The 19184-nt window shown below is 39.4% G+C and overlaps 1 protein-coding gene across 1 annotated transcript in view; it reads left to right on the forward strand.

Annotated features, from left to right (window-relative positions):
- Pappa2 (pappalysin 2) overlaps positions 1–19184 on the forward strand; it is a 340416-nt gene that overhangs the window by 278247 nt on the left and 42985 nt on the right. The window contains exons 20-22 of the mRNA XM_010630208.2: positions 6356–6524; positions 7817–7952; positions 10060–10169. Of these exons, the coding sequence (XP_010628510.2) occupies positions 6356–6524; positions 7817–7952; positions 10060–10169 (415 nt within the window). The remainder of the gene's footprint in view (positions 1–6355; positions 6525–7816; positions 7953–10059; positions 10170–19184) is intronic.

A 19184-nucleotide genomic window follows, 5' to 3' on the forward strand; every position in this document is an offset into this window, starting at 1 on the left:
AATATTTGAGAAGTGACATTGACAGGATTTGCTGAAGGATTGGATAAATTCAGATAGAGGATGGGAGAAAGAGGAGATTGAGAGAAAGGGTGGAATCAATGAAGTCATCTAAGTTTCAGGTTTGTGCACAAGTAGGTGATGGCGTCATTTACTAAGATGAGGATGACTGAGGAGCAGCATTTCAGGCATGGGAATCAAGAATTCAGACAATAAATAATGCTCCCCATCACACAGTGTGAGCATGAGGATAAAATTCCATAGATTATATATTCTTCTACACATGACTACTACTTCAGCTATCAGGTTTTTTTCTTTATTGTTATTACTCATGAGACACTACCCATAGGAGACATCAGATGCCCTTGGATGGGAAAGATATGATGATTCTCTTGGACTTAACAAATCATACTTTTATTTTCTCCCACAGAAAATAAATACTACTTTTGAAAACCTCTCAGTGGTGATAGAAGGATGGGGTAGACTCATGTGTGCCTCAAGCAACATCAGTCAAACTTGCAGCCAAGTTTTGATTACAAGATCTTTATTTCTGGCAATGATTTAAGAAGCAGAAAAAGCACAGCTGGGTTTTCAGCTCTAGGTGGATACCACAAGTTTTTGAAATTGGAAAAAGCACCTTCTAAGTTGGAAATCGTGGTGATTTGTCTGGAGACGTTAAAGGGAAAATAAATACAAACCTTATCCTAACCCCAAGTCCTCATGGTACCATTTACAGAACAAGGAAGAAATCAGAGAGTGGGATCATCCAACTAATAACCCCAGCCAAAAGGCTGGGTGCTCAGCAAAACCCAAACAGAGCAGCTATGGCCTGTTAAGTAGATGAGCTTACATCTGGTTTACACACTTATGGCTTATCTTTACTAGCATAGGCAGGAGCAGAGATTTTGTAGTTTACCTCTGCAACTTCATATAAGAACTACTGGAAAGTTTAAAAGTACAGAGTCTTAGGCAAGTCCCAGGAGATTTGGTTCAGCAGACGTTGCGATCTAGTTTTCTAAAATAGCCCTCCGTGATTCTGATGGTATTGATCTACAAATTTGATTTGAAAAGTATTGGTGTAATTATTGGAGTATTTTATTTTATGAAAACTTTGAAATCTACTCTTGCTTTTGCCAATGACTTGTTTGCTGTATGATCTTGGGAAACTCCGGTGACTTGATAACTAATGTTAATTACCTGACCATAAAATGAGATATTTTAGCTTTCCTCCCTGCACTGGAATGAAGAATGTATTATGTGAAAGATATCTGGAACAGTCAGAGAAGTTTTGGATGGCTGCCTCAGTAGGGGCCTGTCAGTGTGCATTGACCTAGAACTCAATGCCATCATTGTTTGAAATGCAAAGCTATTCGCTACACCATGTCAGACTCTCTTATCTCTTGATGTGTACATGTTATATGAAGGAGTTGGACCATAAACCCATTTTTCACTAATGATCTCAAAAGAATCAGAGGTCCAACCTCAACATCACCACACCGGAGGAAACACAGAGGCAGCACTGGAGATCACAATCTTGCCATTGTTGTATCTTGGTCCGATTAAGCTTCTATAAAAATACCATAAACTAGGTAGCTTCAAAAACAAGCATTTGTTTTTCCACATGTCTAGAGGCTGAGAAAACAAGATCGATGATCTGGCAGACCTCTTATCTGGGAACAGATAGGATATCTGCTTTGCACCTGGCCATCTTTTTGCTGTATCTTCATGTGGCAAAGTGCAGAGAGAGCAGGTTCTATGTCTCTTCTTCTAAAGGGCATTAGTCACATGATGAGGACTCAACCCTCTTGTTTTGCTTTCTTCCTGAAAGCTCAACCTCCTCATACTGTCACACTGTGGGTTAGGATTTCATGACAAGCCAGGAAAAGCATGTGTCTGGGGTTGGCTGAAGGTCATTCAGTCCATAACACTAAGTAGTTGAAACTTAAGCAGGATGAGTGGTATGACTTAAGTTTAAGTTCCCTTTGGTAACCTTATAAGGAAACACATTACCTGGAACTGAGAATAATCCAGGAAACTGATTTCTTGACATAATGACAATAATTGTGAAATTATGTCTTTTGGAACAAAATGGCAAGAATGAGCCCACTACACTGAAGTTCCAAGCTCCATACCAAGGATCTCAAGGCTTGCTCAGTGAGGTTAGATAGATATGGACATCAAGAAGAAGTAAAAGCAGCAAGTAAATATATGAGAAAATGTTCCACATCACTGATCATTCGAGAGATGCAGATGAAAACAACACTGAGGTTGCACCTCACCCCACAAAGAATGGCTGCTATCAACAAATCACACAATAACAAATGTTGGCGGGGTTGTGGGGAGAAAGGAACCCTTCTCCATTGTTGGTGGGAGTGCAGACTGGTGCAACCACTGTGGAAGTCAATATGGAGATACCTCAAAGAGCTTGGACTAGAGGTTCCATTTGACCCAGCCATCCCTCTGCTGGGTATCTTGCCAAGAGAACTAAAGAATCATATCACAGAGAAGTGTGCGCACCCATGTTTATAGCAGCACAGTTTGTAATAGCTAAATCTTGGAAACAGCCCATTTGCCCATCCGTTGGAAACTGGATAAAGAAGATGTGGTTTTTCTATAAAATGGAATATTACTCAGCCATAAAGAATGAGAAAATAGATTCATTCATAGGAAAATGGATACATATTGAAGATATACTCCTAAGTGAAATAAATAAGTCACACATGTGTAAATACCGAATAGTTTCCCTGGTGTGAACAATCTGCAAAAAAACATAAGATCCTAATAAGATTACTGTCATTTAGAAATGAGAAGAAAGGAGCTAAAGGCGTAGGGAAGGAGGGATGGGTAGGGGAAGGGTGATAAGGGAAAAGAAAAAAATGTGAGAGAATGAAAAGATGAAAATAAAGTGTTTGTAGATGGGGAGGGGAGGAGGGGGTGAAGAGAAGGCAGAGATAAGGGGAAAAATGAGACTCAAGACTTGTCATGTAGAGGTAGAAGATCCCAACAATGAATGTAACTGTACTGTAGCCCTAAAATGTACCAATAAACTCAATTAAAGCTGAAAAAAAATGTTTAAAAAAAAAGAAGAATGAAACACTCTCACAACTGGCAGTGAGGAACAAGGAACCAATTGGATGCTTTGGGAAAGGTCTGAGTATAGCGTTTAAAGAGCATTATCTGATGTAGAGATATAGAGGCTGTGAAAAGCCCTTGGGGAGATGGCACTGAAAAAAAGTTTAAAAAAAAAGAAGAATGAAACACTCTCACAACTGGCAGTGAGGAACAAGGAACCAATTGGATGCTTTGGGAAAGGTCTGAGTATAGCGTTTAAAGAGCATTATCTGATGTAGAGATATAGAGGCTGTGAAAAGCCCTTGGGGAGATGGCTGTACAGGACCATTTTCTCTTTACAGGAAAAGAAAATGCAAGGAAGATGAGTGCATAATGTTGTAAGAGGTAAAGGAACTTCTTCTTAAAGGAAATGGGACCTTTTAGGGCATCAGCACACTCTCCCAGCATCTCCTCACTCCTGCCCAGGAGCCTCCCCTCAGATCTAAGGACCCCAGTGCTAACTGCACTGCTTCTTTTGCTACCCTGCTGCAGTCTTTCTCCCTCCGTTGTTGGTGTTTGCAGGACAGGCCTGTCACGTTGTCTGGTCACCACCCAAAATACCCCAACCCCTCATCCCCATCCAAGTTAGATCCGTCTACCCTCACCCCTGAGGTTATTAAACTGGCACGGAAATATATGAAACCAGCATTCTTGAATGGTTCCTCACTCTGGGCAAGGAAAAGGAGGACTGTTTCCATGGTTGAAGTGTTCCAACCAATTCAGAGAAAAATACCACATGAAGTACAAATATTATCATGCTGGCCAAGCAAGGGTTTTCCTTTATAATCATGCTGACATGCAAGGTTTTTACAGCCCTACTTCTCCCCTGGTGTCAGTAGTATTGTGCTCTCCGGCTGGGGGATGTCAATTCAGCAGAGGTAGGGGAAGGATTGCATCTGTGGGAGGTGGTAGAAAAGAGAGCGTCCCTGGGAGAATTTTAAATTCTGCAGTGAGAAGGTAGAGTAGAATATCCAGTTTAGGAGGGGGCCAAAAGAGAGCCTCATTACAGTAAAACGAATTGCAAACCCTTTGCTGAAAATAGATTTGGGAAGACATTTTCTAAATGGCATCTTTTTTTGAGGGAAAGATGACATACACTAAAGAAGACAGAGCGAGGTAGCTCATTTGTATAAAGAACAAGCAAAACTAATCTACACTGTGAAAATGTGTATTGCAGAATCCTGTATGCTGTAGGAGTAGGTAGATTTTATGCGGAAGAAACCTGGGGAAATTCTGAGGGACTGAAAATGTTCTATAAAATCTAGACTTGAGCAATGATTACCCAGCCGTGGTCACATGTAAAAAATCCTTAAGCGGCATACTAATATTGATGCAATTTGTTATTCAGTTCAAACATTTTTGATGAATTTTTGCCACATTTATAGATGTAGCATCAGGACAAAAGGCACCTGGGGTGTTCAGCGGAATGGAGAAGCTGCTAATAAACTGGGCAAACAGGAGAGCACAGCAGGAAAAATCATGCCCTAACATAGCAAATCACAAGCTTTGTTAGCAAGATGACATGGGTCCACATCCTGTCTGCAGTTTTACTCTGAGCCTTTGAACAAGCTTTATATTCCTTTCAGGCTCAGTTTCCTTTGCTAAAGTTTAGATAATCATACTATAGGTATCTGTTTTTTGGGGGAGTTAAATAAGCAATTTGCGTAGCTATATTCCCAAACATCTGACATTAGCCTAAAATGGTATTTATGACAGATAGTAGATATGTGTCCACATAGGCCATGATACCAAAGGATCCTGGCCATAAATCATATTTCTATCCTAAAGTATTTTGAAAAATAAATGTATAGTATACATAATTTAATAACAAAATACTGCACTTATTTCTAATTAGATATTATGAAGATATGTTCAACTATTAAAATATTGTCATTGAAATTATTTGAAATCAAGTGTATTCTGGGATGTGAGATTTTAGAAAAAGAACTAAGCATGTCTCAGTGAATTTATCAATAAAATGGAGATAAAATATTATTTTATTAGTAATGTTATAGTGATTCAATTTATCATATAATGCACCCTTTAGTCATCCCAATGTGTTCAGTTCAGCAAATATTTATTTAATGCCCAATATAAGCCAGATATTGTTTAATATCTGAGAATTTAAAACAAGAATAAGACATAGCCTTTGCCTTCTAGAAACTTCCAATCTAATGGGAAAAACAGACTTGGACACATTTATATGACAAAGTGATAAATGTGAGTCTAATACATGATTAGAGGACTGGACGGCCACACAGAAACCATTGTGCAACTGCCAGTTGAAAGCATGCATAGGATGATGGGCAGATTAAATTAAAAAGGGGCATGATGATACTAGAAATGCTGACCAAAGAGCACTGCGTGATGGCCACAGCCAATGGCCAAGGGCTATTTATATTTTAGAGTCACGGCTTTTCTACAGCCAGGATTGTTCTGAGTCAGAAGTGGATGTGTTAAAACTGCACAAATGGAAATCACCTTCAGGCTGCAGAGAATCAGAAGGGGAATGGAATGGAATTTGCAGTAACAAGAAACCTAATTCTTTTGACTTCTCTCCACCTCAAGCACAGCCTTTTGGTTGGAGGTTGGGTCTGTGCATGGGGGGAGTGGCAGTTCTTCCAGGACAATAATGAGTCATAACCTGCTTTGAGAATCTGGTGAAAGGTACAAATTTTCCAGGGGAAAACAGATTTGCAAGCAACACAATTGTAGCAGTTCAAGGAGGTTAGTGGGCATTTTGAAGGCTAGATTGAGTCTATTTTAAAACAATACTCATATTCCTACAGTTTTTTCTTCTCTTCAAAAAATAAGAAATACTAACAACTTATCACTTATGTCATCATATCAACACTGATGGTCCTAAATCATATCTGATTACTTCCCTGAGTGTGTATGAGAATCTTTTCTATATTCCACATACCTAGCATTTTCCATTGTACTTAGATGTGAAACTTCTGCAAGATGAGAATCTCAAAGAAAACGTGGCTATAAGCAATCAAGATGCTGCACTATTTATCAAACCCTCTTGAGAGTAATACATCAAGTGTTACTATACAATACCTACTGCCACTGCCAATAAACGAACATTACCATTTTTTGAGATTGGGGTGCTCAGACAAATGTTAACAAGAACCATCTATCCCTGCCTATTTGCTAATCCTATTCTTGTATTGCTGAAGATCCAGTCTTCTCTCATGACCTTCTGGAGGAATCTAACGGCCAATTTTGTTTCGTGTCTCATCAGCAAGTTCCTGAAGATACAGTGCCTGGAAGGTGGAGTCTGGGAGGAAGGCAGCTGTATGCCAGTGGTGTGCGAGCCTCCTTCTCCTGTTTTTGGAGGCATGTATGAGTGTACCAATGGCTTCAATTTGGACAGCCAGTGTGTGCTTAACTGCAAGCAGGAAAGTGAAAGGGTAAGGAAGACTCCTTGGACTTTGTTTGGGATCACACTACACTATATACAAATCTTGACTGCCATGCCAAAAGTGTTGAGCTGAAAGGACTGAAAATAATCCCAACAGAGAATGTCTGGGATTCTAACCAGAGGTGTTCATACAATATTATTCAATAAGAAATTAAGAAGATAATATGTTTTGGAATATTCTCTCAAGTTCAGAACTTCCTTGAGGGTAGAAGAGGAATCTTATGGGTAGAGTACTCAGGTGCATTCCAAATAATTCTGGCATCCTGACTTTGTGTGTGTGTGTATGTGTGAACACAGATTCCTCAGCAAAGTGCAAAGTGATGCATGACTGTTATCCTCTGTAGGATTTTAGCACAGGAGATCTCAAATGAAAAGTGTAGTCTTAAGTGGGTGTGGGACTAAAATCAATTTTGTTTTGGAATCTTTTCAGGCACTACGCATATCCATGAGACAGGAAGTCAAACGTTCTTCCGATCAATGACTTTGACTTCTCTTTGCCACATGTCCTTAAGTTAGTGTTCAGCACTCAAAAGTAAGCACTGTGGAACAGATGTGGAAAGAATATGATATGAGACCCCAAAAAGATAAAACATCTATGTTTCCACTGATTGAGTTAAAGAACTGAATTAAAGATTTGACCATCTATATTTCTAAAATCTAATTTTCTTGGTTTTACTTAGTTCCTGTATTCTAGATAGAGTTTACCTTGTGATTATTGAAGGTGTGAAGCTAAGAGTTATACAAGTCAGCGCACATGGAGAAAGGGAATAGAACAAAAGAAACTATGATGTGCTTATTCTAATACAAAGGCAAAAATAGATCTTTAAGAAAAATTAAAAATTGATTTCACAGAACAAAATTCATCTTGAAAAAACACCTAGATATTTGCAGAAAGCATCATTTTTGTGACAATATGCATGAATCAATGAAAAAGAGTACCATCTGGGGGAATTTTCTAAAAATATCTCAGATTACATGGGTTATGGTCAATAGCTCAACATATCCTTATAGCTTAAAAGAAATATTTTGTTGACAAGTTTCATCAATGTCAAAATTGTTCATGACTTTTTTTACATGGAAACAACAAGGAGATGTCTTGGTTTGCCTCTTTTATTTTATTTTATTTTAATTTTTGCTATTTCCAGCATAGTTCATTACAGTGTCTTTTAGCCCACATTCTAGAAGTTGAAATATGTTGCCATTTAATTAGGCCACGTTTTCTCCATTCTTAATGAGGTTATCAAAACAATAATAGGACATTCTTCACCTTTGATATTCTAGCTTCCCATTGTGTGCAATAAAGAGGGGCTGTGGACCCGGGAATTCAAGTTGTGTAAGAACCTGCAAGGGGAATGCCCTCCACCTCCTTCAGAGCTGAATTTCCTGGAGTACAAGTGTGAGCAGGGACATGGGATTGGTAAGAAAGTGAAGGAATGCTGATATCTGTTCCCAAGTTAACATTTTATTAAGCCTGGCTGGATCTTGAATCAGTGACACTGTTCTCCCTAAAAAGTAAATGGAAGCGCAAATTAATTCTTGGCTGCTTCAGTACAAATAAAATTCATGATAAATCTGTTCTTTCTCTCCCTCTCCCTCTCCCTCTCCCTCTCTCTCTCTCTCTCCCCTTTATTTGTTTTGGTTTGGTTTTTTGAGGCAGGGTCTCACTGTGTAGATCAGGCTGGCTCTGAACACATATAGCTCAGACAGGCCTCATCACATATGTAACCATATATGATGGTTACATATGTATCCATAAACATTCGTGTCAGCCTCAACTTTGAGATGATCCTTCCGCCTCAGCCTCCCAAGTGCTGGGATGATGGACTGCTACTATGGCCCAATTAAATTTGTTCTCCTTAGTCTTCCACACAAGTATAAAGTTGATGTGGCTGTCTGCTCACGCATTACCCACTCTGTTGCAGAGCTGAATTGGATCTGTAGCAGTAATTATAGTTCCGAGAGGAAAGGAGGGGATGTGTAGTCATAATCACTTGTGTATAAGAATCCTTCATTCTCTTAGTGGTTGTTAGAGAAATGCAGAGTTCCTGAAAGGGATGATTTGAGACTGCACTTACTTGTATTAATCTTTAGCCACTCATTCTCTGTAGAAGGCCAGGCTCCAGGTCCTCTGATCAACTTCTTATTCAAGTAGTTACAGTTAGAGGTCCTGGCCAGAACTAGTTTACAGTGATGTTGACACAACTCTTCCCTGGCTGTCCCTAAAAGTTGTGTGAAACATTGTAAGATTACTCCTAAATCCTGAATCACGCAGGAGTAATTTTATAGAGCACTTTAGCCTGTATAATGCCGTTGAGTATAAGGTGTGTTCAGTAGAATACTCATGAGTTTCTGAAATGGTTCTTTATCACCTTTGTAATGTTCTTGCCTAGTGAGGTCCTGTGGTCAGGCCCGGAGGATCAAAGAGCTTGATAAGCCTCTTTTTTTTGGGGGGGGTGTTTTTTTGAGACAGGGTCTCACTATGTATTTGAGACTGACCTGGAACTCACTATGTAGCCCAGGCTAGTCTCAATCTCATAGCAATCCTCCCGCCTCAGCCTCCCAAGTGCTGGGATTGCAGGCGTGCACTACCACACCGGGCCTTGATATGCCCTTGAATGAATCATAAATAGATGCTTATTTTCAAAGCCTCCAATTACTGTAATAAAATATTAGATACTCTAGTACTTAGAGTCCCGAAGGCTGGTGTAGCACTTTATTATTATTAAAGTTTTGAAAAACAATGGAACATAGACACTGACAGCTGAAGAGAAACTAGGAGATCATCAGATCTATAGATGAAGAAACAGAGAACCCTGAGAATGTGTTCGCCTTGAGAAGAATTTTAAATGACACTTGGATTCCCCCAATAAGGAAACAGCAAGGTTTGCCTCCTAGGGACCAACAAATGGCCCAAACCTCTGTTTCTGATTTTTGGTTGTTTCCTCCTTCAATTGCACAGGTCTCCTGGCTGCTGATGTAATGATAGTCAGTGTAGCAACTGACAGGATATCCCTGGAGTAATTTCATAATTTCTGAGCTATTTTTTCCCACAACTAGTCAAATTTTAGGTAGTAATTGCTGCAATTATCAGCTTCCGGGAGACCACACAAGCAGGAATAAGGTTAAATATACTTACAATGCATCAGCCAATCAGAATAGAGTTCTGCTTGTTAGCTTACTGGAATGGTGTCTAGTGTGTCTGCTGGACCAAGAATCCATCTCAGAATTACTAGATCACGCAGAGACTCACAAATCCCAGAGAAAAGGAATATTGGACCAGGCGGAGGAGGGGATACCTAGGGGCAGGAGAATTAGCTTGTGAGAGTGGCTCTTTACCAATTAGTGTAAAAATATCCCTAAAAGTGCACATTATATGAGTATCAGGCCTGTTTCAGACTATCACAGTGTGATGAACCGCGATGTAAAAAGCAATTGCTCTTGGAATATTGAAGCTTTTGGTTGCAGAATGAAAAAGACTGCAAACAAAGAAGCTCACTCTCTGCTTTGAATTTGTGTTCATCCAGGAGCAGTGTGTTTTCCATCGTGTATAATCCCCCCTAACGATCCCGTCATGTTGCCAGAGAATATCACTGCCGACAAGCTGGAGCACTGGATGGAACCTGTCAAGGTCCAGGTGAGGGAAGGGACATTTTTATGTGCTGAAGACATAAGGTTGCTGGGCAACTGACAAGGTATTCTCTGGGGTAACATCGGAGGCTTTAAAAAACAACCACATGGATCATCCCCAGTTACTAGGATGAAACATTGAGCCGTGAGAGAAGGAAAGCTGGGGGGAAACAAGATTACCCATTTCTAAAGGGAAGTTTAAAAGATAAGACAGAAAGAAAGCTTGGACACACGAGGGCCAGAAGAAAAATGACTGCTAATGAAAAAATAGGATAAGAAAACTTATGATAAATTGAATAAATGTATAGGTATGATATAAAGGGGGGAAAGATGAAAGAAAGAGGAAAAGAGAAGGACGAATAAAAAACTAAAATAAACTGAAAACTGAGAAAGAGAAAAGAAACTGGGTAAGAAGAGAACTGAGTCTCCTGTCCTGATCTCACAGTCTTTATAAACCTGCCATCCTTTCCTAGGCCTTGTGTTATGCGAAATCAGAGTCATCTACAAAATTTGCTGTTTCTCTGGCTTTTCCACTGGAGTCTGAACCCTGGCTCTCCCGTGCAGATCCACCTCTCCCTGAACACACTGGCTGCCCTCTTCTCTCTCACATCCCCCTACTGCTGGCTTTCTCGGAGGGGCCTGTGTCTTCCTCTGTGCTCTTTGCCACTTCCCAGGCTTCTCCCTCTTCCCTAGAATCAGTCACGTTGGACTCTGATGCCAACAGAATAAACCACTCACCACCCACAAGGCTGCTGTCACCCATGGACTCTTAGGTCGGACACCCTCCCCTTGCTTCTCTGACTGTGGCTCCTCAGCCGCAGTCCCTTCTGCTAATACTCCCGTGGGAAGTCTCATTGGTTTGCACATCCATACATTTGATTCTTCAAAACCTGGGTCTTCAGCCTGTGGTTCCCTTGTCTCTAGGAACCATTTACCTATCTGGCCCCAGTGCCCACACACTCTCCGTGGCTCCCTCTGATCTTGCCACGACCACCTCTTGGCTGTCTCCTGAGTGCTCTGGGCTCATTCCCCTCTCTGAACCTTTGCCCTGCTGCCTTGCCTTGCCCAGAATATCCGCATGGTTTGCTCTTTCATTTCTTCTGTCTTCTGTCTTAAATGTCAGGAAGGCCCTCTTTGGCTATTCAGTCTAAAGTTTGACTCCCCTAATATTTTTTTGAGACCTTTCTCTCTTTAGGACTTATCACTGCCAGGTATATTACATATTTTACTTATTTATCATCTCTTTTTGCCAATAGAATAAAAAGCTTAGTGAAGGATTATTGTCTAATTTGTTTGCGGCTGCATCCCCAGATCCTAAAATGGTACCTGGGAAATGGTAAGTGATCAATGAATGTTTGTGAAATTAATACATGAAAAAAAAAAAAAAAGGAAAAAAGGCTAAGGACTGGGGATTTAGCTCAATGGTGCCGCCGCCTGTCTTGCAAGTGTAAGGTCCCGAGTTTGATCCCTGGTAGAAAGAAAAAGAAAGAAAGAAAGAAAAAGAAAGAAAGAAAGAAAGAAAGAAAGAAAGAAAGAAAGAAAGAAAGAAAGAAAGAAAAAGAAAGAAAGAAAGAAAAAGAAAGAAAGAAAGAAAGAAAGAAAGGAAGGAAGGAAGGAAGGAAGGAAGGAAGGAAAAGAAAAGAAAAGAAAAGAAAGTAGAAAGAGCGAGCTATGCCAGATCTAAATCGAGAAGCTTTTGTTGTAAATTAGTTATACCTTCTTAGAATAGTGGAGGATTGGGATGTCAGAAATTCTGAGAGTTTGGTTGCTTTGTTAGAGTAACAAAATGCTTACAGGGCTTTTCCTATTTGATCACCAAAATATGGACTCTAGCAATACACATTTCATTCAGAAATAATTCTCAACTTTCTTTCCTCAGTGGCTAATCAAAACACAAGTATCAGTGAAAAGTACTCTAAGTGTGCTTTGGAAGAGAGATGGCAAATGCAAAGTGTGATTAAAAATATGGTGAATGTTAACTCTTTTATGATTATAGTAAAGAGCACATTGCTATTAATGCCCCTCAAAATACTTTTCACTTTGAATACACATTTCCCTGAAAATAAGGCCGAACCAGAAAAAAATGCCAGCCCCTCTCAACCTTTACTTGCTTTTCTTGCCATTACAGATTAGCCACTGAGCAAGAGAATAATGAGATATAATCTTCATCATGACACTGGCCATCACCCATGACACCAACCAGCTAGGGCTGGTTCTGCGTAGGCTGTTGTGGTTAGGTCTTATTTTCTTTTTTTTGTTTGTTTTGTTTTTTTGCTTTTTGAGACAGGGTCTCACTATGTAGTTGAGACTGACCTGGAACTCACTGTGTAGCTCAGGCTGGTCTCCTGCCTCAGCCTCCGGAGTGCTGGGATTACAGGTGTGTGCCATCACGCCCCGGAGGTCTTATTTTCAAGGAAGCACGGTATTTCATCTTTCTTGTCATTTTCTAAAACGGTTCTGGAAGTCTTCCTCGGTGAGTGACTTTAGTTGCACTGTTGTGGTTGGCTCAACTTTCTGAATCGTTTCAAAACATTCAGCTCTTCTGATCATTTTGACTTTAGAGAAGAGCTGGAAGTCCCATAATACCAGATCTTGTTAACACAGTGGGTGAGGACACAGTGTGGTATTTTTACAAGCCTATGTTTCCGTTGGATGACACTCAGCAGCAGCATTCACTGTATTTTTGATCGTACCCCAGAAAGACACTCATGAAAAAGGACTTACAGAACTGCTTCAGAGAGACAAGAATGAAAGGATAAGTGTGTTCACAGGTAAGGAGAGTATTCTGAGGGGAGTTGACAGCAGTGGGTCTTTTACTTTAGGTACATTTTAATTATTATTTAAACACTGACGGTATACGTTGATCACACCTCATAGCGCAGCCCTGTTGATTCAAAACTTCATTCATTCAGCAAATTGTGATTCAGGCTTACTGTGTGCCATAGGATTGTACCTATGTAGTACTAGGATGTGGAGATAAGAAATGGCAGTCCTTCTGCTGAAGACTTTCCGTCTAGCCTTGAACAAAGGGATTTATAATAATGTAACGTAGGAAATGGTTTTGTTAAAGAAGAGGTGCTGAGGGAACACCTGAGGGGAAGCAACTAGCTCTGACTCAGGGGCCTGGAGTAGCTGAGGAAGAGTCAACTGGCAGAAAGCTTTTTCTCTGTGTCTGAAACTGAACTTTGCAAAAGGTACGGAATAGTGACCGGTTCCATGTGGCTGAAACCAGGATGTGTGTGAAGAGCTGAGGAAGAGTCAACTGGCAGAAAGCTTTTTCTCTGTGTCTGAAACTGTGAACTTTGCAAAAGGTACGGAATAGTGACCGGTTCCATGTGGCTGAAACCAGGATGTGTGTGACAGCAAGAGAGAGGGAGACAGGCGAGAGATAGGATGAGACAAGGCAGAGGCAAGAGGGCAGGGCCCCTCAAGGACGCAGAGCCTAAAGAGAGCGCTGTGGAGGTGCAGCAGACCACAAGCCCAAGAGCAGAGTGGCAACTGTGCTGGTGTGGAAAGGTCGTCCGTGAAGCACCTCTTGGGTGTGTTATAAACATTTGATGGTGGAGCAAAGATGTTGTAGCACCATTTTCTACTTCTGAAGTAAATGTGTATTTTCTCCTGAGATTGCGTAGATTGGGGAAACTTCTTACTCCTAGGTGCCATCACATCTTTGTCAAGGTTGAGTTGTCTGCTTTAGAAAGTAAGTGTGGAATAGTTGTTTCTCCCTAGACCAATGCATTAAACATTATCGTTTCTACTGTGGCATCTGCCTTACTCTGCTATCTAACCAGTAATTCTTGGTTTTGGACCCAGATTGCCCAGAAATGATTTTGAGGATGATAACACCAAAGAAACACTGTTGACCTAGAAATGAAAGATGTGTTTTTACAAATTCTGAGTTTGTCCTCTTATTTACCAACTGCTTAGTCTCAATTTGCTGTTCTCTGTCTCTATTTCCTTATGTGTAAATGGGGATAACATGAGAATCTTTGGGTTAACATAAGAATCAGGTGAGAAACATGTGAATAGAATTTACTTGGCTCCTTGCATAGCAGTCTTTCTTGCTCAGTTGTTATTTTTGCTTGAGGCAGGTTCCTTCCTTCCCATATCCCTGTTTTTCTGCTCATCTCCAAATCTATTGCCCAGATCTTTATGATTAGGAGAAACCTCCAAGCTGTGTGTCTGGTCACAGTTTGCTGCAGGAGAAGGGAATAATTGCTTTAGGGGGACTCTTGAGAAGTATGTTTCTATGTGGAATCAAAGTGAAGTATATTGCCACTTCCAAGGATGTAGGGGAAAAATTGAGGTGAGAAAAATAAACCATATCTTTACCTTATAATAGTAATTTATTCCCAGGGAAGGGGATCTTGGCAGTCAAAATTTCAAAAGTTGAAAACATAACATTTTTATGTATCCCTGAACCCCAAATCCATCTCTTTTATGCCAAAATAAAAACAAATACTAATCCAGTATTTATCACTAATTGTAATGGTGGGGACAGGCTGTACCTTTTCCTGTCTGAGCAACTCCACGTAAAGAGTCCAAAGGAGTATTGCTCACAAAGTTTGCAAGGGCTACTCTGCAAATAGGAAAATGAAACTTTGTTGTACAAGAACAGTGAAAAAAGTCAACAGAAGCTTTGGAAATGATGAGATGATTACCCTTGTGTACCTCAGGTCCTCTCAGTCGACACTGTTCCCCGACCACAGATGATCTCATGAAATCTGTTCTTCTGTGATTCATAAGGGTTGCAAAATCTAACCTTGTCCTCATAAGTAAGAAACATGTGCCTCATAAACCAAAGAAGTTGTATTAAATAAGACTCCACACTGTGCAAAGTCTTTATAACTCAAATTGACTTACCGCGGAGGCTGTTCTATACTGTGGCCCATCTTAAATTTGGAGTCCTCAAGAATCACTTGAACAGTATGTAAAAGGGACAGTGTAAAATCCACCCTTCAGAAAAGCCAGAGATTGCTTGGAATATGCTCTCTTTAACAAGCATCACAGGTAATTCCACTGCAAAGCCTTGAGAAATACTCAACTAAAAATAGTATTTTAAGTACAAACACACTTGTGTGCAGCAACATTCATTTGTTTAGTTCATTTGTTCATTTGTTTAGTTCATTTGCTTGCCTATGCTATGAAAAATCTCCACTCTGTACCATAATTCATGTACCTTTGAATCTGGCAAAACTACATAGCCATGAATTAAATTGCATCACTTTCTCTATTCTGCTTCCAGCGACTTGATTCTTTGTAATAAAAAAACAATGCTTTACATTTAGATAATACTTTATTGTCTTTAAAGACATATATGTCATTTCATTTGACTCTCATCACAAACTATACGCCAGGAAAATACATTTCATTATCTTTATTTTGCATACATATTAGAAATTGTTGGATGATCTGTCCAAGATTGCATAAATGAGAAGAAATGGAGAAAGAAAGAACCAACTTTTCTGACTTCAAGTTCAGGGCCGTATCTCTGAATCACCCTCTTTTGTGTAGGTGTGTTTTGTTTTGTCTTCTAGTGTATGTGTAGTTTAGTGAGCCTATCAAATGCAAAACAAATCATTCCTCTCAACCATGAGAATTATTCCATTTCTATGAGATGTGATAAAAAGATTCAGTGAAATTTTAAACTGAAGAAACTTGTCACCGTAAAGGAAACATTATTAATCCCCTCAAAATATTCCCCTTTGCTTTGAATAAATATCCTTCATCTCCTGTGCCTCGTTGGTGCTCAAGATATAAAGACCACGTGGACCCCAAGAGCCTACAGAAGAAAATGGCTTGCTCTGAGTCATTTCTTGAAGAGAACCTTTTCTCTTTCATTTTACAAAATATCCAGCAAAAGGTTAAATTTTTATGATTGCCCTTACCTACTATGTTAAGATGATGTTTTATTATATCTTGTGGCTTAAAATTTAAAAAAATAAGGTTTTAACTTTCAAAGTTGTGGTCTTCCTGGAGACTGATTTCACGGGAGATTGTTTTAACATAAATTTGTAATTATTTGCATGTAAATGAACTTTCTTAAATTGTGTTTGAAAGTATTTTCTTCTATTATACAAAGGCATCCATCAAAACATCTCTTTTCCCCTATTACTTTGTTCCATAAATCCCTTTATCACAGATGGAATAATGCTTTTCTTTTTCAGTATTATTATTTTAGGCAGTTCAGTTAGTTGGAATTATTCTAAGCAGGCAGACAGGGTTAAGCCCTCGAATGATCAATGCAGAGGATGAAAACATATTCTGACTGTGGTTGGAGGTGCATCTGTTGAAGGCCAGGCCTCAAGATCAAGACAGAATGACCAGGCCTATGTGCCTCCCCAGGGGATATTATAATTGGTATCACCTGGCCCAGTAAGGTCTAGCTAGACATCATTCACCCCTGTGGGTGACCAAGACCCCCTGTATCCATCCCTTCCTAAGGAAAGTCTTTGTTCTTTCCATGTATATTTGCTGTGCTAACTGCTTCCTCATTGGATCAATATTACCTAAGCAGCTAGACTTGTATTATTGCACCCACTTCATGATTTTATTCTATAAAACTTCCTTTGAGAACTGGGCTCATTGACAACTGACTTTCGGATTCCCTTCTGTCTCTCAGGAACTGTCTCTCTCAATAAATATTTCCTACTCATAACTTCATTCCTTAGGATTCATTCATCAATTTTGGGGAGCACAAACTTGGTGTGTCTGATATGTAGCAGGTTGGGAGTTTTTATCCATTTCCCCTATATCAAATTAATGACATTTTCCCATGGCCACATAGGATATATTTGTAAAGTCTTTAACATTACATGCAATCTCCCTCAGCAACCCAGCACTTCAACAGAAGGGCTCTGTCATATCAGATCTTGTAATTCCTCACTCCAGTTTTCCAGATTCATCCCCTTCTTGCTTGGGATCTTAGCCCTGCCCCTGAGTATCCCCTTGATACCCTGGTGTGTGACAGCTGCAGGGACACTTGCTGCAAACCAGTGTGGACTCAGACATGTGCCATAAAAGCCTCTTTCTTGGTCCATTTTAAGCATGCCTTCCTTCCCTCTCGGGAGCGAAGGTTTCTTCACTGGAGGAGGGTAGGCAAGGGTCTTGAGAAAAGAAGAACATTTTTCTCAGGAACTTGTAGAACAGTGGTGCTTTTTATTTAAGGACCCATGTAGTAATGAAGCAATTGCTACAAACTGGGATGGTAGCAAAACTTTGTAGCATGATATCATTAGTGATAAATTGTTATTCTCAAATAATTATTCCTGAGCAATTTTCTATTTGATCTTCATGTTGGCTAACAACTAGTCTCCTATTTTTGAAAAAGAAATGTCACCAGGCAACAGCCTTGGTACAGCCTTATGACCATCCTAATAACCCTTAATAATTCCACCTCTGCCTCTCTCCTTTCATTCCTTCTTCCTATTCCTTGATTTCTCTTTCTTATTCTAAAACATAGTTTTAGAATGACTTAACCAGGTAACAGTTTTGCAACTGATTTTCTCAAAAACCTTTTCCTTTTGGAAAGTGTAATACAGATCCTTAGCATTTAGTTGTTTACATTTGAAATGCATTTGAAAAGTAGCTCCCTAACAGCACAGAAAAAATGATTATAATAATATACTTATGCTTAGAAATAATAGTAAATTCATAACAGTTGTTAGCAATAAGGAGGAAAGAAGAAAGGAAGGAAGGAAGGAAGGAAAGAAAGAAAGAAAGAAAGAAAGAAAGAAAGAAAGAAAGAAAGAGAAAGAAAGAAAGAAAGAAAGAAGGAAAGAAAATGATAATAGAAGGAAGCAAAATATATTAGACTGACACATGTAGGGAACACGAACTCAATGTGTTCTTATACCCTAGAAACATATACAGGAAAATGTGATGATTTTGATGAAGCTGGGCAGAAGATATGAAGTTGTTGGTTCTATTATTCTTTATAGCTTTTCAAATATACCATATATGACTGTCACTTGCCAAAAGCATTCTAGGAAATACAAAAATCACATTCACCTCTTATCAGGAATTAGCTATTCTTCTCTGTTTCATCTCGTTTCTCCTGATTCACTTCTTGTTTTATATCTTCTGTCTTGTATCTCAAGTGTGCCCATAAAGTTTAGTTCTGCAAAACATTTGAAATTGTCCTTCACTTAGAATCCCTAAGTAGTAGTTCAATTAAAGGCATAAACCTATCCTTATAGGTAATGGATGACTTATGGATGGTTGACTTTCATAGGCCAGAAGATATAAGAAAACCCTGAAAATATAACATTATATTTATTGGTTGGTAAATGCTTATAAAGTATTATCTCTCTGTAAGTCAGGGATAAGAAATAGGAGAGGTAGAAAAACTCTGTTCTCAGGGTTTATAATCTAAGAAGAGATACAGCATAGATACCGCAAACTTTACAACTTTTATAGAGATTTAGGTTTGAACTGGTCTCAGGATTGCATTATACAACTCAGTGATATAGGTATGTCCAATTCCACTATCAGGAAGTAGTTCTACAAATATACTTGCTTATGTGAAATGACTTCACATAATCTTTGGTTATTATAGCAAAAGGACTGAAAATAATAGAAATATCCATCAATATGGACCTGGCTAAATAAGTTAAGGTACATTCATGCAGTGCAATGCCATGAATTTAACAGAATTCAACAACCCAGATACTGTAAAATAAAGAGAACCCTATAATACATTATTAAATAAAATGAAGTACAATCATCAAACAAATACTAGCAATAATAAACCAAAATGAAATATAAAAGCATATCAGACCACTTAAGGTAGGTAGCACTTATGTCGTTACTCCTATTGTCCTTGTGCCTAACATTGCATCATTACACACTGTAAATCCAGCCAGCCAGCCACCCCTGAAAAAGCCCCACCTAAAAATACATGAGGCTTTGGGGGGGGCATCTAAACACAATCCATGTGTGTGTGTGTGTGTGTGTGTGTGTGTGTGTGTGTGTGTGTGTGTGTGTGTGTGTGTGTGTTATATAGGGCACAGAAGAGATCGAA

Source organism: Fukomys damarensis, unplaced genomic scaffold (assembly GCF_012274545.1).
Source record: "Fukomys damarensis isolate Sample0158 unplaced genomic scaffold, DMR_v1.0_HiC HiC_scaffold_11, whole genome shotgun sequence".
NCBI classification, from domain to species: Eukaryota; Metazoa; Chordata; class Mammalia; order Rodentia; family Bathyergidae; genus Fukomys; species Fukomys damarensis.